Genomic DNA, 23,452 nt, shown 5'->3' with positions numbered 1-23,452 from the left:
CTATGTCTTCTTCCTTTTAGCTTCATGTGGTCCTTTGAGAAGATTCATCGGAGCATCGCTCATGTGTTCCAGGGAGAGCTGGTATCCAGCTTTGATGAGGAATTCCGCATCCTCTTTGCCCAGTCTGAGCCATTGATCCCTGCAGCTGGGGCCTTGGCCCTGGCCTTGACCCATGCAGACACTTATGCCCTGACTCCATATGGGGGCGCAGGACCCCTGATGGGGGCTCCTATGGGAGGACCAGGGTCCTTCTTCCCCAAGCGTGCCCACTTGCTGTTTCCACCACGTGATGAGGGCCTGGGCTTTCCCTCCTTTTTGGACCCTGACCGTCACTTTCTGTCAGCCTTCCGCAGGGATGACCTACTTCGGCACTCAGGGGGCGCAGGAGACATGCATGGGCTGAGAATGTTCTCACATCGGCCTGGCATGGAGATGGAGGCTGGCCATGGTGGGGATCCCAGCACTCGTGGCTTCCTCCGTGCCAAACACCTACAGATGGAAGCGGGGCATGGTATAGACTCTGGTAATCGGGGCTTCCTCCGTGCCAAACACCTGGAAATGGAGGCTGGCAATAGTGGGGACCCCAGCTCTCGTGGCTTTCTCCGAGCCAAGCATTTGGAGATGGATGCCTTCAAGAGACATACCTTGGCTGATGGAGCCATGGAGAAGTTTGCTGCATCCCGCCAAGTGTCCCGTCAGATGTTTGTTAGCCATGGTGATGACTTCCGCTTTCAGACCAGCCACTTTCACCGTGACCAGCTCTACCAGCAACACTACCAGTTTGAACCCCAGTTCACAGCTACCCGGCCTCAGGGTTTGTTTGAGAAGCTGCGAGCTGGACGTCCTGGTTTTGGGGACTCTGAAGATTATGGATTAGAGGGGAACCCCCGTTTCCCAGAGTTAGAGCCAGGCTTTGGCCCTCACCCTGAAGGCCCTGGTGGACACCTGCGACTGGACTATGTGCCATCCAGTGCCTCAAGGGAAGTCCGACATGGCTCTGACCCTGAACCCCGTGGACTGGAGCCTGGTGCCCCACAGCGCCCTAACATTGGGCAAAGGTTCCTTTGCCAGTTATCACCTACGCAGAAGCAGAGCTTGGACCAACGGTGGTTCCCACCAGATGCTGAACCAGAAATGGAACCCAGCCGGAAGGGTGGGGCTGAGGGCCGGGCAGGGCTACGCAACTGGCGTATTTCTTCCTACCTCAGTGGCTGCCACTCTGAGGGTGGAGATGAGGGTCTGCCTGGCCCCATGGAGTCAGAATCCTATGATGAAGTCCTGGGTGATCCCCCTGGCCGCTATCCCTTACCCACTGGGGACCTGCTCCCCTCCTCTTTCAGGACTGGGGGGCCCTTTCCCCCAAAGGTTGTAGGTGGGGGGGATGGCCCAGAGCGAGAGGTGGCTGAAGGGGCAGGCTTGGTCAAGCAGGACTCATTCCGCTCCCGCGTTAACCCCATGATCCAGAGAAGCTCCCGGCTTCGCTCCTCCGTCATTTTCAGTTCATCTCAAAAGGAGGGACCTGGAGTTGGGGTCACAAATGAGAAAGTACAGCTCTTCCAAAAGGAGCAGACAGTCAGTGAGGCAGTGGGTGAGGGTGGGGAGACAGTGCGGACAGCCTCCTCCTCCAAGGTGGCAGAACTGCTGGAGAAATACAAGGGCCCGGCCCGGGACAGAGACCGGGACCGGGACCGGGACCAGGAGAGGACGGGTGGTTTGTTCACTGTTAGTAAAGCAGCAGTGTCACAGTCATGGCGGGAAGAGACTGGAATAGGTAGTGGGGGAACTGGGGGAGAGCGACGTAGCCTCGAGAGCTGCCTTTTAGATCTACGTGACTCCTTTGCCAGTCGGCTGCATGAAGAGGCCGAGAGACAGCCAGGTGCAGCCACTCTGAGTGCCGCCCAGCTCCTTGACACCCTGGGTCGGGGTACTGACAGACTGCCCTCTCGATTTCTTGCCTCTGATGGCAGGGCTGCCCTGCCCCAAAGCAGGGCCAGTCCTCCACCTGAGAGGAAAGGAAGCCCCACCCCAGCCTATCCAGAGAGGAAGGGGAGTCCTGTGCTGGAGAGGAGAGGGAGCCCCATATCAGCATTTCCAGAAGGGAAGGGGAGCCCTGTGCCACCTATCCCTGAGAGGAAGGGAAGCCCCACATCGGCCTATCCTGAGAGGAAGGGAAGCCCCAACTCAGCCTATCCTGACCAACGGAGCAGTCCCCTACCTCCAGTGCCTGAGCGGAAGGGTAGTCCTATACCCCCAGTGCCTGAGCGGAAGAGTAGTCCCATACCCCCAGTGCCTGAGCGGAAGAGTAGTCTCACATTTGCAGGGGACCCCCAGAAGATAGGGCCCCCCGGGGAGGAAGATGCTGGCCGACCAGAGCCCAGTCCCATGGAGTTCCTGCGTAAGGGCTCACTTCGCCTGAAACAGTTACTGAGTCCCAAGGGGGAGAAAAAGCTAGAGGAGGAGGGTGGCTTCTTAGGGCCCCAGGAGAATGGGCAGCCTGAGGGTCCCCACCAACCTTCACGGGGGGATAGTCCAGAGGTAGGGGCAGAGGAACGGGGCTCCAGGTCTCGCTTGCCATCTGCCACAGCTAATGCCCTCTACAGTAGTAACCTTCGAGATGACACTAAGGTGATACTAGAGCAGATCAGTGCTCACAGCCAGAAACATCGTGGAGGGGCCGGATCTGGGTCTGGGGTAGGGGGTGCAGCCCACAGCAGCCCGGAGCTGTACCGCTCACCTGCTGCTGCCCTGGATGCCAGCCGAGCCCATGAGATGTCTGACAAGGACAAGTGTTCAGCCATCTTCCGCTCAGACAGCTTTGGGGGCCAGAGTCGCTTCAGCCGGACCCTCCCGGCTAGCCTAGAAGAACGAGACACCTTGCTACGAAAGATGGAGAGTATGCGGAAGGAAAAGCGCGTCTATAGTCGCTTTGAGGTCTTCTGTAAAAAGGACGAGGCTGGGGCAGGTGAGGCTGGAGCAAGTGAGGCTGGGGCAAGTGAGGCTGATGCTAGGGATCGCAAGGTGGGCAAGTTCATGCCCAAGATCTTGGGCACCTTCAAGACCAAGAAATGACCCAACACCCTGGCAATCTTTCCTGCCCAGAGTGTCACCATCACTGACTCACATTACCACTAACATGCTCAGCTGTATTGTGGGTCCAGTGACCAAGCCAGATGCCAAATCTCTAAACAGGGTGGGGAGTGGGTGCCTATATCTTGAAGAGTAGAATATCCCCTTGGGCTTATGAGGGATATCATTGCCTAGGGGTGGACTACCCCCACTCTCACTGTGCTCACAAGTCCAGTGCACCTGGATTGACCTAATTCCTACAATGATGTGCTACTGCCTTTGGAATGTGGGCTTTACCTTTTTGGGGGACTATTCCCATCTGCTCATCCAATTCTATTGGTCTGTTTGCCCAGCTGTTCATTTTCTGTATCCTCATTTATTGCAAAGCCTTTCAATACACCTTCAGTACACCCCCACCTCTACACACTGGCCTGCTTAGCTGTCTCCTATCCCTTCCCCCACTGGCCTGCTTAGCTATCTGTCTATCCTTCTCTCTCTCTTTCTTCCCAGCTTTTTAATGCATCTCTCAGTCTGAGGAGTTTGGAAGTAACAAATCCTCATTTGACCAGAGCTTTACATTTATGAAGAGTATTCACACTGTCTCACTGGATCCTCATAATGGCCTTCTGAGGTATTTTTACAGAGGAGGAAAGGAGCTGGGGGAAATGATTTGTTCCAGGTTATACAGCTAGGAAACGAGCTGGAACAAGAGACCAGGTTTCCTTGATTCCTTGTTTAATGCTCTTTTCCACTGTACCGAGTTGCCTCTCCAACAGAGACAGGGTGGAAAAATCTTTGCTGTGTGCGTGTGCGCGTGTGTGTGCGCTCCCAGGGGAGTTCTTCCTTGCTTAGGGGAAGGAGAAGGGAACATGTGAGGGCTGGGGGAGGTCTTAGGATCAGAGAGAGCCCTATCTTGTAGCATTTATAAGGAAGGTGGTCTTCCCAGCACCAGGTACTGTGTCATGTACGCAGCAGGCACTTAATAAAACTGGTTGATTTGCAGGGTGGATGGGGACCCTGGGGAGATATGGGTTCTGGTTTTATCTCCAGAAAAGGGGGGCAGTGCTGTCTGAGGCTCTGAGCTAGCATCTCTCTTATTCTTAGATGGATACGTGCCTCTGTGGGTGTTGAAGAGGGGCACCTATGATGACGGACGTAAGATGCTGGGAGAGTTCCCCTTGGGGAAGGGATGCACAGAGCCATTGCCAGTGTGTCCTTGGCCCTCTCCAGGGGGTGAGAGAGGGAGGGATGAGGGAAGACTAATTTGCTGCATCAATAAATTAGACTTGAATTTATTAAACCTGGCTTTGGAGTCCCAGATTCTTCACAACTATACAAACATCATGTCAGGAATGTCTCTTAGAAGGAGTATGAAACAGGACTGAGATGGAGTCAGTCTGGGATTCCTATGACATAGAGATGAATCACACATAAGACCAACGTTAGCACCTGTGTGGGCCTGTGCCTTGTCCTACAAGGTATGTGCAGGGTATGGGCAGGGCCAACTGAAGGAGAAAAAAGGTATGAGGAAGGCAGGGAGCTCAGACCAGAGATCAATGACTGTCACGTTTTTTATTTCCTACTTCTTCGTTTGTAGTTTACAATCGCTGAGATCCCTTAGAGCCAGCCCCTAGTGGGCTCCATGCCTGCCTGCACTGACCAGGCTGGGACCCAGGTCTCTTGGCCATTAGGCTATTGCTTCTTCCCCGGACCAGGCTGCCTCTTTAGCAGGCAACAGGAGAAGGAAATACTTTGCTTTGAGGTGGGAGACCAGGGAGTGGCTGCACCTCATAAATCTGTGCCTTTTTCTCAGGGGACCAAGGAAGAAGAGAGACCCTGGGAAGAGAATGAAGGTTGGGGTGGGAATGAGCCTGACAGAGTCCCTTCCAAGAGTTAAACAGTTTCTGACTTCCTCCACCATCTTTTCTTTCTCTGCCTTCTATTATGAGGTTGGTGGGAGTCACTCCATTTAAGAAAGGTCCACTTATCCCCATCCTATGGCCCTTTCTGCACACAGTTTTCCCTTCTGCTCAGCATACATTTGGACAGGGCCAGGGGCCCAAACACATGATGTGCCCAACATGGGATAAGGAAGTCTCAGGTGTGGGCTGGCTTTGCCAGGTTGTGATGAGGAGCTTCTTTTGACACCAGGCCTGAAAAGCTGCCTGATTATCTCCCTGCCACCAAATGACTGTAAAAGCCACTGCTTTGGAATAGCTGTTTCCAGGGCTGGAGGTCAGCCAGCCCCGGTGAAAATGCCAGGGAAAAAGCAGCCCAGTCTTGCACAACTGATTCCCCCATTTACTCCAACTTTCTACCATTCAGATCATCACACAGGTGTCTGTATGTCCCACTGATTCAGTGAAGTTTTTTGGTCTTTGATATGTTTCCAGACCTCTGGATACCTGATGAACCCTTCCCCACAATGAATGCCCCAGTTAGTATCCCACTGATACACTGCAGAGCTGAGGCCCAGCCCCAAGATTCAATAACCCCTTGGAGTCTGAAACCTCAAGCCTCCTGTGAGACACACGCTGCTGCATGTGGGCAGCAATAGCAATAAAAAGATGGTCATAATGCATTTGTATGTGGTATCATGCAAAAGACCTGGCAAAAGACACATGATCAGATAGACTATCACTCAGACATACAGTCCTGGGCAGAGGGTAGGAAGAGGAAGGTTGGGGATTGAGAGAGCTCAACTCCCTATGCTGGAGGAATACCAAGCCATACAGAAAATCAGACTTTATTGTTGAGAATAAATTGTTGGTGTTTGTGGGAAAGGTAAAGGGGACAGACTCCTAATGGCTGAAGCCAAACATTCCTCAAGCCAGAGACCCTATTGAGTGAGTCGGAGAGGATGACTCAGAGGAAGTTTCCTACCTGTAGGAAGTGTATGGGTAAGGGAGCTTCAGTGAGGGTTCAGGAGGGTTCAGGGGATCAGGTGAGGGAAGTCCATGGGGTGAAGCAGATGGGAAATCTCTGAGGGGCAAATAGGGACTAGTCAGGGGCTGGAAGAAGTACATAGGGATTAAAAGTTAGGATGTATCTAGAAGGGAATCAGGATGGAGGTACATGGGATTGGGGATGGAAGGAGGAGTAAGAGAGGGGCAGACCATACAGGGCTGACCTGCAGATGGTTCCATAGGCCTGTGAATAACCTCCTAGGGAGGCCTTAGCTGCCCCCATAGTCCCCTGGGAGGCAGAGGACTGGAACATCCTCCTTGCAGGCCGCAGGAGAGTTCGAGCATCTTGAGTGGGGCCAGGGGGCAGGCGAGAGATCTGGGAGGAAACAAGAATTCATGGGGGAAGAGGGGATCAGACTCAGGAGTGGATAGTTAATGTTGAGAAAATGACAATGATTTCAGGGAAGAGGGACAGTCATTGCTAGGGGGAGAGATGTCTAGTGTCAGGGGAAGGATAGATTCAGAGAGAGAAGGGACCTTAGGGATCATCTACTCTAATCACCTCATTTTATAAGGAACTAAAACTCAGAAAGGATGAATGAGTGACTTGGTCAAGATCACATGGGATTCACACCCAGGTTCTCTGACTTCTTAATGTCTAGGAAAATGCAGCTAAAGCCTGTGGAGGGAGAGTCTGTGTCTGAAAAGTGGTAGTACTCTGTCTCTGGTCTCCCTCACCAGCCTGGCGCTTGTGGAAGTCATCACACCCATCAGGGAACTGTTCTTTCGTGTTAGCACCTGGTTGGTCACTGCAGCTGCCGCCTGGGCAGTGAGGGAGGAGGTAGGCATGGCCCACCTGAGACCTGGCTTCTCCTAAAAACAGAGACAGGTTACCCACTGACTGGTGCTGACAGGATTATTGCCCTCAGTGAGTGGTCATATCCTGAGAGGGGGCACATCAGGGTTGCAGCAATAAGAATGAAAGGCGGAGGGACTAAGGGGAGCCCAGGAGGTGGCCAGACAAGGAAGGAGACAGTCTGGACATGCTGATTCACTCTCCTGTGTCCCCAGTGCCTCATGGCTCTGTCCTCCATTGTCCTTTCTACTTTTTCCCTTCAATGCGGATGATTCCCAGACTTGCCTCCCCAGCTTCCATCTCTCTCTGGAACCCCCAAGCCCTATTTCCAAATGCCTGCTGGACATCTCCACATGGATATCCTTCACCTTGACATGTTTAAGACTGAAATCTTCCCTCCAAAACCTCTTCTTAATTTCTTAAATTGGTTGGTGATCCCCTCCTCCTCCTCTTCCTCCTCAGAGTCCTCCTGGACTTACTTATCTTTCTCCCTCACCCCATAATCCCATCAGCAGCCAATACTGTTGGTTCTCTCTCTAGTGCAGCTTTTGCATCCACCTCTTTCTCTTGCACTGTAACCACCTTCACACTGTTTTTCTCTCAGTTTCTCCTACTCCCACCACCCTTCTGAGAGCTGCTCCTTCAGACCTCAGGCCAGATCTGACCTTGTCCCTTCCTTGGCTGCCTGTTGCTCTGTGGGAGAACACATACCTTCTCAGCCTTGCACGTCAGGCCCTGCTCACTTTGGATCCCACCCCCCTTTCTCGCCTTCATTCTCTTCCTTTACACACTTTCTGGACCACTCCTGACTAGGCTCTTATACTGCCTGCCCCTGCCACGTCTGTGCATCTCCTAAGACATTTCAGCCCCAATCTCTGCCTGCTGCAGCCCCCCATTCTGCCGAGGCCTTGCCCTGCTGCCATTTCCTCCATGAAGCCTTCCCTGTCTTCCACTTAAGGCCAAATGGAAGTGAGCTTTCCTCCCTTGGGTCTCACACTGTCCTCAATTTGCCCTTCACCAACTGACCACGTTCTTTTTTCTTCTCTGGGGACACGTGTGGTCAGATTACACTGTGAGGTCCCAGAAGGCAGGGAACTCATTCTTCCTGTGCCTTCCTAACCCCTGGCACTGTATGTAGCAGGTGTAAGTTGATTAGAAATGAATAAACTTACCCCAGGGGGGCCAGTGAGAGTGCGAGCATCGCCCCAAAATGACTGTCCCCTTTTTCCTGAGAAACCTCGATATTGTGCCCAAATGGAGGGTGCTGACCCCTGCTGGGGACCAAGGGCATCTATGTTTGGGATGGGAGGGAAGGAACATATCATGGTGAGTGTTAGAGTCCTACACCTTTGTGAGGTCTAGAGTTATAACTGTGTGGATTTGGGGCAGGGGATCAAACACCACGGTGAAGTAAAGCGTTTATAACACTGGTGTGGGGAGGGGGTTGGGTAATGGATAATTTACCATGGATTCAGATCAGGCATCATACACTGAAGGGTCAAGGAGTCACATGTCATTTGGGGTGGGAGGGGGATTCAGGGTCACACATAAAGCAAGATCAGAAGTCACATATTAGGAGATAGGGTCAGAGGTCACATACCATGGCAAGGAGAGGGTTCACTCTGTGGCCTGGATCCAGGGATTTGTGAACGACATTCCCTCAGGGCAGAGGTTCGAGGTTCCCCTGGGGTCTGGGCTGGCTCAGAGTTCTGCAGGAGGGGATCCTTTTGGGAGGGCAGGGGCACAGAGCTTGACCTGAGAAGGTCCCCCAGGGCTTCACTCCGAATCTGCAGCCTCTGAAGCCGACTGTTTGCCCTTCGCTCTAGGATCATCTACGGGAAGGGGACATCTCAGAGTCCCTCTGGCAAGTATTCAAAGCCGGCCATTGTTGGGTAAGGGGTTATCTGGGTTGAAGGAAATATCTCGGCTGAGGGATTAACTCATATGTGTGTAGAATCTACAGTGAAGGAGTCCCTGGAGTGAGGGAGTGAGAATGAATTAGGGAGTGATACTCAGGTAAGTCAAACTCTGCGCGCCTGAGGTGGGGAGGGAGTATTTGGATTAATGAGTATTCAGGAGAGAACTCCTAAGAACACTTGACAGAAAGATGACCAGGGGAATCCAAAGTACCTGTCATCTAGGTTCTTTGTGCACACATGTACATCTAGGTTCTTTGTGCACACATGTACGTATATGCATGTATATGTGCATGTATGTGTGAGTACATGTGTAAACTTGTGTATATGACAGAGAAGGAGGAAGAGGCTCCTGGAGGTCACCTTGTACAGCCGGTTGCGATACTCCACCACAGAGAGCTGCACTCCATCATCCACGGGCAGGATCACTTTGTGCTCCAGGGCTGGTTCCTTGTCTGGACAGTGGAATCTGGAGTCAGAGGTTGGAGAGAAACTTAGAGGTGGATGCTATCTACTGCTCACCTGGGAAGCTCTTCCTATACCGCCACTTCTCCATTCACACAGAGAAGGGGTGCAGCTAGGACAGTTTCCCTCCAGGGCCAGTATTGGGTAAAGAGTTCTCTGGTTATCTCTTCATCTTAACCTGCTGTTGCGGCTGGTCTTATCTGGGAATCCTCTCAACCCAGTCTCCTTTATCATCAACTCATCAGCATCACACCAAGAGAGTCACTTCATCTTCCCTTCCTCAACCAACCTTGGCCTCCACTCTCTCTGTTGCCCACTGTCAGCTTAGCCTGGATTGATCTCCCCCTCCCTAGTCAATCCTGGCCTCTCTTCTTTCTTCCATCCCTGTCATCAGCCTTATCTGGGAACTTATCAATCTTGCTCTCCATCTCTGTTCCCTCTTACTCTCCCCCATCCTTAGCTCCTTGGTGCTAGCCTTCCCTTTCCCTGCCTCTCTCCATTGTCAGCCTGACCTGGGGCCTCACACTCGCTCCTGGCCTTTTACTGTCAGCTACCCCCAGGGCCTCCCTTAACTACCCCTGCTCTCTCCTCACCTCCTCACGTAGGGGTGCCTCAGAGCCTCATCTGCTGTCAGCCGCTTCTCAGGGTCAAACACCAGGAGTCGTTGCAACAGATCCAGGGCCTCAGGAGGAGTGGATGGTGGGAGGCGGGAGTCCAGGGTCAGTAGCTGCCTGGAGGCAAGTGATCATCTCACCATACTCTGGTCACTTTGTTGTCCCATACGTGGGAGCTCTGCTTTCCCTCACTGTGCCTTCTAACCCCAGAGGGATCCAGTGCTGTGGCAATGGCAGCTTAGCTCCAGGGATGATGAATAACTCACAGTTCTACTGTGCACTGATAATTACAAAGTGCTTTCCTTACAACCACCCAAGGTAGGCAGTGGAAAGACAGATGAAGAAACTGAAGCTCAGAGTGGGAAAGGCCTTGATAAATCTTGGGGTTCTCTTGAACCCAGGAATCCCAGCTCGTGGAGTGTGTCTAATCTGCTCCATGCAACAGAACAAAGCCTAAAAGATGAGTAGGGAGAAGGGCCTGTAGTCCTTGGTCAGGATTGGACCCTAGAGAGATCTAAGTTAGGGTGAAAGTAGGAAGACAAAAAGAAGACTGGAAAAGGAATAAAAAACTCAATTACAATGACCTGGAGAACAAGGTTAAAAGCAAAATGAAGGGAAGGAGAAAAGGGAAGAGAGAAGTGAGGGGAAGAAAGTGGTGAAGACAGTAAGGCAGGAGGGAGAGGGAGAGAAGAATGGGAAGGAAGGTGAGAGGGAGGGAAAGAATCCTGGAGAATTAGTGGGGTAATGAATATGACAGATGCCAAGTGAATTTAGGATCTGCATCAGGAATCACATCACAAAATCTGAATTGAAAGGAACCTCAGAAGCTATCTATCTAGTCCAACCTCTAATTGATTGAAAACCCCCTCTCCCTCCCACCTATCACCAGGTTATCCACCTAGGCCTGAAGACAGTCTGCACTGAGGGGGAGCCACTCCCTCCCCAGGCTGGCCATTCTACTTCAGTAGAACAGCTTTCCTGGTTTGGAAGTTTCCCCTTGTGTTAAACCTAAATTTGCCTCTTTGCAACTCACAGTTCTGTTCTCTGGGGCCAGACTGAATAAAATGAATCCTTCTTCCTCATCATAGTTCTTAAAATACCTGAAGACAGCTATCATGTCCCTGCTGTTTTCTCTTTTTCAAGCAAAATATCCCCAGTTCTTTCAACGGATCCTCGTATGGCAAGGTTCCAAGATTCTTCACCATCCTGGCCCTCTACTCTGGACTCTTTCCAGCTTATCAATATCTCAGAATTGAGGACAATATGTGCTCACAAGATGCAACCTGACCAGGGCAGAGTCCAAAGGAACCAACCCCTCCCTAGCTCTAGACACTATGTCTGTATTCATGCAGCTTTGCTACCATATCTCCCAGATCTTATTCAGGTGAAATGCTGTCTCCTCATATATTTCGCATCTGATACTTGCAAAGGTGACTTTTTCCTCCTTCTTCCAATAGAATAAAAACTCCACAAGGGCAGGTTATACTTTTGTCAATGTATCCCCAATGCATATAGCAGGTGCAGAATACATACTTGTTGAACTGAATTTGAATCCAAGTGTAGTGACACCTCTTTTAAATTTCATCTTATTAGATTCCTATATTCTGTCCCATCAGTGGGAATCTCTCATATTCTCTCCCTGTTTATAACCCACCTGGCATACATACTGCTGCCAGATTATCTTCCCAATAACAAATGGCAATGTCCAGAACCAAGGACACCTTGTATACCCTTACATGAGCTGTGCCTAGCAGTGAGAATTCTCCTACCTCCAACATATTCCCTAACATATATGTGTATATGTATACACACATATGTACATATATGTGTATATGTATGTACATACATATGTACATATATGCATGTTTTATGTGCTGTCTCCTACCATCTCTTCACTATTCTTTTACTAAAATTCCTGCCTGTTCTCCCAGCTTTTTTTGGTCACTGTCTACAGATCTTTAGGACACTCTCCAGGCTGCCTCAATGACTTCCCCATCCACCCCCACCCCAATGGGTTCCCTTGAACTTCATCAGCTCTCTGCCTAGGGGAGGTTCTGAGCTTGGTCATGGGGCTCCCCTCAAAACTTCCACACTAATCTCTAATTCTAGGAAAATGGATCATTTACTTTTCTTTGCATGATGGTTAGTGAGTGTCAAGGTTACTGATCAGAACCATTAAAAACTCATCTTGGCTCTATTTGAACAAACACTTTTCACTTTCTCCTGTTGATTCCTTACCACATTCCTCACAATGCTCCTTTTAAATATCTCTTCCTCTCGAATCCCTCAAAGATTCAATGCTTATAGATAAATTCTTAAAACATGAAACAGTAACCTATAACAAAGGCCTTGCAGAAAGCCCCTGAGGTGCTCCAAAGCACCATCAACCCAAGGACATTCTAGGAGGCAAAGAATGTCTAGGATTTTTTTCAATTCAACTGTAAAGTAATTGGCACCCTGGTGGTAATCCTCATAACCTCTTGCCTAGAATATCATAAAAGCTTCCTAACTGGTTTCCCTATGTCAGGATTTTTCTCTACCTCAATTCATCCTTGACAAAAATGCTAAAATAATCTTGCTAAGGCACAGTCTCGACCATATCAGTCTCTGCTCAAAGGCCTCCAGCGGCTTTTTAAAATCTAAATTCTTTAGTCTGGCATTTAAGGCTTTCCACAATCTGCCTCCAACCTATCTTTTGAAACTTTTTTGATATTGCTCTCTTTATTTCACATGATTTCCCTTTCCTAAATACACTTATTAAAACTGAATTAGTCTCTCAAATTTATGGACAAATGAAATAAAAAAGTAAGAAAAGCTTAATGCTTATTTGAAAGGCCTCTACCATTAAAGGAACAAATTGCCTATATACCAGTACTGACAGATATTATAAGGAAGTGGATGTCATTTAGTGGTTCATGAATCCTTTGGGTGGTCACAATGATCATCCAACAAGTTTTTCACTAAAATTCTTTAAAATTGCCTTAAACAGTAATTCATTGCAGAATATTCTGAGTAGCATATTAAATGGTCCTGGGGGTTCACAACACATTTTTGTTGTTGTTGTTGAAAGGGGTTCTTAGAACACAAAACATTTGGAATTACTGCTATCAGGTTCCAGCTGATGTTAACAATTTTTATTGTACAATTAGCTTTGTTTTCATACTTGGCTTTTTCTTGAATCTTTGTATGCCTATATCTCATCCTAGATTTAATGAAGCTGTATGTTACAGTTAGAACTTTACATCACAAAATATATCATTAATTTGTTTTCCCTTCTTGTTAGAGAAACTACCTGTTTTTTATTTGTAACTTTAATATAAGCTTTCTAGCCTGAAATAATTATCTAGAATTCTCTGGAAGCTTTAGGAAGGATGTTTAAAGAATTCTTGTGCTAAATTGGGACATTTAGTTGGATAGCAAGATCTCTAGTTCAGGAAACCATCCTCTAAGCTGCTGCTTGATACAAGTGATAAATATTGCTTCTAATGGGTTTAACCATTAAACACAACACTGAATGAGTTGGTTTATTCCCTTTGGCACACTCTGTGTTGTAGTCAAACTAAACTGATCTTGACCTCTGTGTATCACCACAAACTCCACCAGAGAATGTTCTCCTTTCTCTTCTCCACTGGTTAAAAATTCTCTTCCTTTGAGATTTAATTGAGGGGCCACCCTTAGGCTTTTAGAGTTTACTTTCCTCAAGTTTTTCTTAAAGTATTTTGTCTAAATCTTTCCAGTGTTCCCAGTACACTCTTCCTTGTACACAGATAAACTGTAATACCTGAGGGTCATCCCTCTAATAGATTAAACTCCCAGAGAACAGGGACAGAACAATATCCTATCTTTTTTTAACTCTAGTATCTACACAGCTCCTTTTATGTATTAGGCACTGAAAAAACATGGAATTGTAACTGAAACATACTTCAAGATTCACTAATATTATAGTCAAATATAGTTGCGAATGTTGGTATGAGAAATAGTGCCACCAAAGGAGGCAGGTAAGAGGCTGGGGTGGAGAAAGAGGAGGAGAATGGAGTAGAGGAGGAAAAGGAGAAGAGGAGGGGAAAGAGGAGGAAGAAGAGAAGGAGGAAGAGAAAAAGGCTGTGATGGCCAAGTCAGGGTCTCTGGAGGATAAATCAAAATTCTTTTGATACTCTGCAGAGTGGGTAGTGAAAAGTTACCCAGTACTGGTAGCAGGAATCCAGCTGGGGATTCTTTTGTTTGAGAAATGCCATGGAGATGCATGTTTCATCAAAGTCTCTTACCAGCAGCCTCTAATTTCAGTGATCATTTTGGCCACAATGTTTAGAGTTACTTTCTATATCTACCACTGAGTGACGGATCCCAATGTATCATGAAGATAAAATAAGCATTAGTTCTACTGAAACCCTTTCCCTTCAGACTCACACTTACCGGGAGCCCATGCGTTGGAGGACAGAAGCACTGTAGTCTGAGCCAATGGCCAGGAAGTCTGGATCAAAAGAGCAGAAGGTAATGGAATGAAAGTGGGCAAACAGTGGAGGAAGAGGGGCTCAAAAGTGATCCTGGGGGAAATCGCCTCCTCTGGCCAGGAGTAGAATCCCACCCTGGTCACTCTTCCCCACTCTGTAGGGGCTAGGGAGATTCCCCCCACTCCCCTGCCCTGGCCCTGCCAAATATCAATCAGCCTCTTTTTAGCTGGGGCCAGGATGGATAGTTCCCTGTTCAATTTCACCCTCTCTGGTTAGGCCTCAAAGGACAGGGAAATGTTAAGTTACTCAGTGATTACATACTAACATGGCTGGACCACTAGTCAGTCAGCACTCACCTTCTTTGTTTGGGGCTGGGATGGCTGCCAGGATTAGCTCAAGCTGGTTGAGGGTAGAAGTTCCTGGGAACAAAGGTCTCCCAAGCAGCATCTCCCCCAGGATACAGCCCAAACTCCACATGTCCACACCCTGTGTGTACCTGTAGGATCAGGGGGTAAAGATATGCCTAGGATGAGACAGGAAAATGAGGTGAAGATGGGGATGCAATGGGGAGGTGGGGTGAAAATAAAGGCAAGCCCAGGATTGGTGGCAGGGAGAAAGGACAGGTCTTGAACAAAAGTGGGGTGAGGAAATTCTAGGTGTGAAGGGTAGGAAGACAGAAGTATCTTTAGGGCCCAGTATGAAAGTAGCTGCCCACCTCCCTATCCCTGTTTTCCTGGTGTTTCTCCACGTCCCCCATTACCGGTGTGAAGACAACAGGATTTCCGGGGCTCGGTACCAGCGTGTGGCCACATACTCTGTCAGAGCTGGATTCCCTGGTTCCTCATGAAGTTGACTCAGGGAACGTGCAAGGCCAAAGTCACAGAGTTTTACACAACAATCAGCATCCAGAAGAACATTGGAGGGCTAAGGGGTATGGGAAGTTTAAGTGTGTATATGTGAAGGTTTGGAAAACTGTTGTAATGTTATGGGGGAGGCGTGAGGACCAAAGAAATGATGACTTGGACCTTTTGGGGGTAGTGTGGGTACCTTGAGATTAAAAATGAGGATTCTAGGAAAAAGTGAGAGGAATAGGATGGTTTGAGGAACTTGATGGGAAAAACATGATAGATGAGTGTTATGTGCTTTTGGAAGAGTGTTTTATTTTTGAGATGGTAGGAAAAATCTAGAATTTTATGTTACAGGAAACCTTGCCTCTTCCTTTTTTTGTTAGGTGTAAGGACCTTAGGGTAGGTAAGAGTCAGTGAGGATCATGAGGGAATCAGTGATGAAGGGGCCTGATGAAGCAGGTTGTCCGTAAGAAGAGTGGGGAGAAGGTGGAAGGGAATGGATAGGATCTGGGATTTTTCACCTTTTGGTCTCTGTGGATGACATTCCCTGAGTGAATGAATTTGGTTGCACGTAGGAGCTGGTAAAGGATGTAACACTTATGAATATCCTTCAGCAGGTTCCCTTTCCGGATGACAGAATGCAGGTCTGTGTCTGCAGGGGAAATACGGGGCTCGGTGGTCAGAGGAGTGGGAGTTTGGGGGGTGGATAATGAGATAATATTAGAACATAAGGATTTACTCACCTATGTATACAAATTCAGGGCATGAGGGAAAGGGAACTCACTCACCCATGGATTCAAATACTAGGTAAATGTCCCTGTCATTTTCTGCCCTGATGACATTCAGAAGCCCGATGATGTTGGGATGATTATCAAACTCCTGAGGGTGAAAGGTCAGGAAGAGCTACATAAAGGCTTGGCTGACACTGACCTGGTAGTCCAGAGTGTATCTGGCTTTCTTGCTCAGGGGCAAGGTGACAAGTCAATTAGGAGTCTTCCTTGGTTCCAGTTTTTGTCATTCTCGAGGTCCCTTGTAGAAGGGTTCCTTTAAGGAAAGTAGTCTCTAACATACTTTGCAGAGAATCTATATACTGCATATACAAAGTATAGAATCACACAATCTCAGAGTGGGAAGGAACCTGACATATCATCTAGTCTCATCTAGGAAGAATGCCTTCTACTACAAGGGTGTTAAATAGAAACAGTGTACTACTCTGTACACAAGTATCTCCGTGGGCTGCATATTTACTGAGTTTTGAAATATAATGATATCTACGTTCTATTGTACTTTTATTTTGTTAAATAATTCCCAATTACATTTTAATTTGGTTCGGGCCACAGGAGTGTTGTGGTCCATGTATGGCCTGCTGGTCACTTCTACTTTACAAAATCTCCAATAAGCATTTCTCTAATCTGAAGGAAGAGGAAGGATCCTTCCTGGAGCAGCTCATTTCACTTTTGAACACTTCACTTATGTAAGGATGATTTTCCTTACATAAAACTGAGCTGTTTCCCAAGAAATTCTACCTAATTCCTATTTCTTTTGTTTGGAGCTAAGTTAAAGGAAACTGGTCCCTCATTCATATGACAACCTCTCACATACTTGAAAACAAACATCATGCTCCAGCCCTTTCTTTTCTAGGCAAAAATTCCCATTTCCTTCAACCAGTCCTGAAATGGCATGGTTCCCTGTTCCCTTCATCAATCTAGTTGCCTTTCTTTGGATGCACTCCAATTTGTCAATATCCTTTGAAAATGTGGTGTTGAACATTGTTCCAGCTGTGGTTTGGCCAGGTGAAGTACGGTAGACTCATCGTCTCATTTTTGATTCTTTTCATACAGTCTAAGATCTTGTTAGCATATTTGGTTTTCACCTCACTAGAGAGTTTGCAATCCACTAAGTCCCCCAGGTCTTCTTCATATGAATGTATATTCAGCCTCTCCTCCACACAGCTGCTAAATGGATTCTTCTAAAGCACAGCAGTTGTCAAGTAAAATCTGGAAATCTGCTAGTTGTAGAAGGGTATTTGATGGATTAGGTAACCACTGAGTTCTCTTCTAATTCTGAAATTTTATGATTTTGTAAGGCCAGACTCTCATGGAAGCAGAGATGGCTCCCTCCTACACTAGATTTTCCCTTAAGAGGCCTTTAATATAGAGCTGAGTTTGATTCGCTACAAATAAGTCTGAACCACTGGACAGAGTACCCATTATCAGTGAGATCACAAGTTCATCCAAGTAAGCATGAACCTGGGGCAGTATTTATGTGTCTAAGGAGTGCTGTCAGCATGAGGCTAGGTCATGTCATATCGTAGTTGCTCACCTGGAGAAACATGATTTCTCTGAATGTTCTCTGTAATAAAACACAAAGGGCATTGCTAGTGGTATGTGATATTATTGATCTCATTTCCCCAACAAGTCTGCCCCTTCTACCATCACCTTTCCCTCTCCTCCAAATTTCTACTTCTCCATTGCTCCTTTCACCTGTGCATCTGTCTTGTTTCTGAAGGCATCAAAGATCTTCTTGATGGCCACAATTTCTCCTGTCCTCCGATCTACAGCTTTCCAAACGATGCCATAGGCCTGGGGGAGCAGAAACCAAACCTTTTCCTTTCCATAGGACCTGGAAGGTAGGGGTGGCCAGGGGTGCTCCCCAGCTAGGATGGTCTCATCCCTGACCTCTGTCCTCTCCACATGCTGATGCTGGTGGCGGGTCTGCTTAACATCCATTCCTTACCCCTTCTCTAACAATTACTATCATACCTGTTCTTCAGCACCCAACTCTAGTTTGTCCTAGATCAAGGGGCCCAGGTTAGTACCAAGGCTTAGCCAGAGACCTCCACATGACCCTAAGTATGTAGAGAGACCCAATGGGGCAAAACTGACATGTGATATTACATTGCATAATGTAATGCATTTGCATTCTTTTCCATTGTAAAAAGCAAAATACCTTGGTGCTACATTTATACTTATTGGATACTATATAATCTGCTACAGTGCCCTTTTCTTGTCTCAATGTCACGTCTCCTCTGTTTCAAACTGAATAGTACTGAGTCTCTCCCTCAGACTAGGAGCTGAGAGTAGGGCCTGGCCCCTCTGCCCTCAAAGACCAGAAGCTCCATGAAGACAGGTAAGTGTATGTCTTCCTCTCAGACACTCATTCCTGAGTGTTCCAAAGACCAGAAGCTCTTTGAGGACAGATAGGAGACAAACCCGATGTCTTCCTGCAGGCCAGGCCCAGGGGCTCCCTGAGGGCAGGGCCCTGGGTGCTCAATGACCACTTCAGACAGAGGGCTCTTTGAGGGCAAGACCCTGAGACTTTCATAGACCAGAGGACCCTTGAGTACAGGCAGGTTGTTCATCCTTCTCAGAATGGGAGTTCCCTGAGGGTAGAGTCCTGAATCCATAGACTCCCTTAGATCATAGGACAGTTCAAGGCTGTTACCCGCTGAAGTAGAAAGCTCTCTGTGGGCAAGTCTTTCAGTTTTCTACAGACCCTTTGTTTCTTGAAAGCAGGAGGCTCCCTGAGGGTAGGCCCCTGGGTCTCTCACAGACCAGAGGCTCCTTAAGATACAGAAGGGCTGCATCTTTCCCTTATACTAGGATCTCCTTAACAGGCCTCTGGGTCCCCTACAGACTAGAGAAGCCAGGCAGGGTTGTGTTTCCCCCTCAGACAAAGGGGTCACTGTGGGTAGGGCCCTGGATGTTCCTCAGATCAAGGGTTCCCTTCAGGATAGGCAGGGGGTGTTTCTTCCATTCACATCAGGGATTTTCTTGAGGGTGGGGGTTCTGAGTCCCCCTCAGATCAGGAGGTCCCTTGAGGACAGGAGGAGGTGTGTCTCCTCAGACAGGGGGCACCCTGAGGTCGGAGTCTTGGGTCTCTCTCACATCAGGGGGCCCCTTGAGGACCGGAGGGGGTAAATTTTCCTCTTACAGCAGGAATTTCCTTAAGGAGGGGAGGAGGGGGGACTCTGGGTCCCTCTCAGATCATAAGGCTCCTTGAGGACAGCCAGGGCTGTGTCTCCCAGAGTTCCTCTCAGACACTGGGGCCCCATGAAAACAGGAGGGGGTGTATCTCTTCCTCAGAAAGGAGGCTCCCCAGGGTGTGGCCCCTTGAGGCCAGGAGGGGATGTCTTCTTCTCAGACAGGGGCCCCACCCTGGGTCTCCTCGGGGACAGGTCCAGCTGTGTCTTTGCTCACACACCAGGGGCTCCCCCAGAACTGGGTCTCTCACCCCCTTCCCGAGCCGCCGCTTGATGTGGTAGCGCTGGGACACGTGCTCGTCCACCTCGCTCATGGCTGCAGGACGCCCCGTTACTCGGCTGCCTTCCCTTCAGGTCCACTTCTCCTTTCTTCCCTTTCCTCAGCTGTTGAACTCGTTGCTGTGGAAACCAGAGGCAGGGCTGCGCTTGCGCCGGTGCCGGAGTCTGGGCCAATCCGAGGATCGAGCGCGGGGAAGCCCGGCCCCTGCCTCCAGTTTGGCCCAGTCCCCCTTCTCTTCTCAGAAGCGACTTCCGGGAGCTCCGGGACACGCCCACTCTGGGGGCGTGACCTTGATCTAGCCCCGCCCACAACCTGCCCCAGCCTCCGCCTTGGCGCTCGTGGCCACGCCTCCTGCTCCCAACATCCTCCCGCCCCTTACTAAGCCCCAGGACGTGGGATGGAGGGGGCCGAGGGTTCCATTCTTTTCTTTTTCCTCCGAGATTCCTCCCTCCTGCAGCTTCCGTTTGTGGATTCGTCGCTCTGTCCCTACCTGTGGACGCTGTGAGGGCTGGCAGGGCTCACAGAGGAGGAGAGGACCCAGAAGCCAGGTCCGGGTGTGTGTCCCTGTGTGCGCACAGGTGGGCGTGCTTGTACAGATGTGAATGCACGTGAGCAGGACACCTGGGGGCCCACCTTACTTCCATTTAATAATCATAATAATAGCGACTAGCATTTATATAGTGTCTGTTGTGTGCCAGGCACAAAATATTATCTCATTTAATCCTCACCACTACCCTTGGAGGTAGGGACTATTATTATCTCCATTTCACAGTTGAAGAAAGGCAAACAGAGGTTGAGTGACATGCCCAAGGTCACAGAGCTTGTAAATGTCTGAAGCTGTATTTGAATTTAGGTCTTTCTGATTCCAGACCAACAGATCTACCCACTGTGCCACTTTGGGCAAGGTTATTAAACCGGTAATTTAATGAATGCTTATGGACTGACTGGATATAGTTCACCTACAGTTTAGTATAAAATGATCCCCAGTCAACGTGATGACACATGGAGTCTAGATGACTCTGGAGGAGAAGTGAGGCTGGTGACCTGCACAGCCCTTCCTCACTCAAATCAAAGTCAATTGCAAGCTATGTCATCATCTCCCTGACATCATGGTTGTCTTTGAGAATAAAGAACAAACCACAACCTGGTCATACAATCAGGATATGCTTTCAGCAAGACTTGAGCTCACATCTTTGGGTTCATTGAGGAGAGCAATCACTGCTTGAACAACCTTCACTGTGGAGAAGAAGCACACTTTCCTCATCACCACCAATACTGACTGCCACTGTCAGACAAGTAAGCCCAGGCACATCGGGAGTAGCAGTATCCCTAGACTGTTTCAGGTCTTGTTTCCATCCCAACCTCTACAGCCATTATAATGGGAAACAATTCCTTTGGAGAAGGGGTCAGTTGTCCCAACCAATTGCCAATCAACTATCATCTAGTCAGACAAACCACCCTAGTTGAACCGGCAAGACAGCCCAAGACAGACAAGAGGCAGCATGTGGCTGACAAGTCAAATCCCCTCCACCATCTTGACTACCACCTCCCCTTGGAGATAGTCCAGGACCCTGAACTCAACAGCTGTGGCAATAGCTGTGCCCCCAAGACCATCCACACTCTTAGAATTTTAGCCGTGATTCATGTAAAGAAGGGGCCTACTGGGCCACTACCACTACCACTGCCAACTGCAGCCATGATCTTGGGAAGCAGCCTTTGTGAATGTATGATCTGGCAACTCCTTCTTCAGATACTCCTCCTCCTCCTCATCAATCTTAGCTGCTGAACACTGGAAAGAGAAGTTATCTCCATCAAAGCCCTTGGCACCATCAAATAGCTCAACATCAGAAACAAAAATGATCATCAATAGAAATGAGACTTGAAGGGCAGATAGCAGCTTACTAAAGGAGAAGCAAAAAAATGCTGAGGAAAATAACAGCTTTAAAAAGAGGCTAACTCAATTGCAAAAAGAGGTCCAAAAAGCCCAGTGAGGAGAAGGAGGCTTTAAAAAGCAGAATTAGCCAAATGGAGGAGAAGGTTCAAAAGCTCAGTGAACAAAATAATTCATTGAAAAAGAGAATTGAGTTCAGGGAAATGAATGACTATGAGTTAAACCAAGCAGTTAATAAACAAAACCAAAAGTTTGAAAAAATAGAAGATAATGTGAAACATCTCATTGGAAAAACAACTGACCTGGAAAATAGATCCAAGAGAAACAATTTAAAAGTTATGGGACTACCTGAAAGCCATGATCAAAAAAAGAGCCTAGACATTATCTTCCATGAAATTATCAAGGAAAACTGCTCTGATATTCTAGAACCACAGGGCAAAATAAATATTGAAAGAATCCACCAATCACCTCCTGAAAGAGATAGGAACAGAGAAACTCCTAGGAATATTGTGGCCAAATTTCAGAGTTCCCAGATCAAGGAGAAAACACGCAAGCAGCTAGAAAGAAACAATTTGAGCATTGTGGAAATACAATCAGGATAACACAGGATCTGGCAGCTTCAACATTAAGGGATTAAAGGGCTTGGAATGGGATATTTCAGAGGTCAAAGGAACTGGGATTGAAACCAAGAATCACCTACCCAGCAAATGAGTATAATACTAGTGCCCCCCCCCCCATTCTTTCCCTCTCTGGTTCTTACATTTTCTAATATGAATAGATTTTCTTTGCCTGTCTTGTTTCTTATGAAGAAGTTGTATCCAATTAGAGTCTTATTATGGTGATGGACTTCATCCCACCAACTCTCAGCAGTATCTGTGTGATCAAATTTGCATCTTTGTGTTTAGATCTCTAGTTCATTATGTGAAACTTTGGGCATTTGCAAACAGGTATTTGAGGATATGGGTTTTTACTACTGGATCTAAACTCACTCTAATATAACCCAAATATATATAACCAGGGTATGTCTGGGCATACCCATTTCACTTAAGATGGAAGCACCCTTGAGGAACCTTTGGAGCATGTCTAGATTGCTTAACATGGAGGTCTCTTAGTCCCCTACCATGTGGGTAGGGAGAGCCTTCTTTGATTGGCTGCCTCTGTCTTCATAACTGGCAAGATTGAACTAGTCTGGCTTCATTCTTTTCTGCATTCTTTCTGCTGCTCCTATTTCAGCAACTTTTATCAACTGTCACCCACAGCAGATGCCATGAACTGAACTTTTGGGAGGAGAAGGAAAGTTCTTCTGCTCTCCTTTTACCCTGGCTCCAGGAAATGGGCCTGGTGGTGTTGGTTTCTTTGTTTCAAGTGCTTGGGCCTCTGGAACAGGCAGGGTGGTGCAGTCAACCAGCCCAGCATAGAAGCTGTGGGAAGCCAGGGTGCCTGGGACTGGGGGTGGTGGAGGTGGTGGAGGACGGTGGAAGTTAGGCTTGGAACTAGGATTGTTTTCTATAGGAATTGAGCTAAACTGAGGAACCTAATCCCTTTCTTCTCACTAGCGACTGAGATATAAGGGGGACATGTAGGGGAGTAAATTTATATAGTTGTAATTATTTCTGAAGTAAATATTTCAGTAATCTGATTGTGCAGAGGACTACACTCTACACTTGCAGGAACACCGCCAGTGGGGCCTGGAGCTCAAGGCAGAGAGCTTAGACACTTCCAACCCCCTTAAGGGCTCTAAAGTAGGGGTGTGTGTGTGTGTGTGTGTATGTGTGTGTATGTTTGTAAATTCTAATCTACCTGACCTTCAGGTGGGGGGTGGGGGGTGGAGCGGAATCAAGGTAGTCAGTGTTACATATAAGTAGATTTTCTTAGTTCACAGATGTTTGTATAGTTTGTAGAGGTATGTGCGGTAAATTCCCTTTTTTAAAATGGCTAGAATACAATTTTCCCTCACAATATTCTGCCCAGGTATAGCTGGACATGCCATCATCAAAGTGGCTATCACTGTTGCAGAGGGAGACAATTAAAATAATCCAGACGATTATTGGATGCATCCCATCTATTTGTCTAGGTGGAATGTGTTAAAAAAAAAAGGCATGAATTAGATTTTGGGGGACCTGAAGTGACCTCTGTCCCTGACTCTGTTGCCATTTCCTAACTATGGCAATCAGGTT

General features: G+C 48.0%; 2 protein-coding genes across 13 annotated transcripts in view; one reads left to right on the top strand and one right to left on the bottom strand.

The window, feature by feature from the left end:
- The window catches only part of FAM83H (family with sequence similarity 83 member H), a 35,533-nt gene extending 31,167 nt beyond the window's left edge, over window positions 1-4,366 (top strand). For all 7 annotated transcript variants that reach the window (XM_072602567.1, XM_072602572.1, XM_072602568.1 and 4 more), the window contains one exon: window positions 21-4,366. In XM_072602567.1, coding sequence (XP_072458668.1) covers window positions 21-3,069 — 3,049 coding nt within the window. In that variant the 3' untranslated portion in view covers window positions 3,070-4,366. The remainder of the gene's footprint in view (window positions 1-20) is intronic.
- Window positions 3,944-19,614, bottom strand: MAPK15 (mitogen-activated protein kinase 15). Of its 6 annotated transcripts, none has more exons than XM_072602575.1 (15): window positions 19,356-19,614; window positions 17,606-17,704; window positions 17,445-17,474; window positions 15,911-16,001; window positions 15,644-15,774; window positions 15,035-15,198; window positions 14,631-14,770; window positions 14,237-14,294; window positions 9,803-9,940; window positions 9,108-9,213; window positions 8,429-8,660; window positions 8,001-8,119; window positions 6,711-6,845; window positions 6,197-6,348; window positions 3,944-4,472 (listed from the first exon to the last, which is right to left on the bottom strand). In XM_072602575.1, the coding sequence occupies exons 1-15, from the start codon at window positions 19,416-19,418 to the stop codon at window positions 4,397-4,399; spliced, it is 1,734 nt and encodes a 577-aa protein (XP_072458676.1). In that variant the 5' UTR covers window positions 19,419-19,614; the 3' UTR covers window positions 3,944-4,396. The 6 variants fall into 6 exon arrangements, with proteins under 6 accessions (XP_072458676.1, XP_072458675.1, XP_072458678.1 ...); XM_072602574.1 differs by lacking the exon at window positions 3,944-4,472 and adding an exon at window positions 4,518-4,902; XM_072602577.1 differs by lacking the exon at window positions 3,944-4,472 and adding an exon at window positions 5,797-5,949.
- Between the last annotated feature and the right edge of the window lie 3,838 nt (window positions 19,615-23,452).

This window comes from Notamacropus eugenii, chromosome 4 (genome assembly GCF_028372415.1).
Source record: "Notamacropus eugenii isolate mMacEug1 chromosome 4, mMacEug1.pri_v2, whole genome shotgun sequence".
Lineage (NCBI taxonomy): Eukaryota > Metazoa > Chordata > Mammalia > Diprotodontia > Macropodidae > Notamacropus > Notamacropus eugenii.
This window is presented reverse-complemented; position numbering and strand designations above follow the sequence as displayed.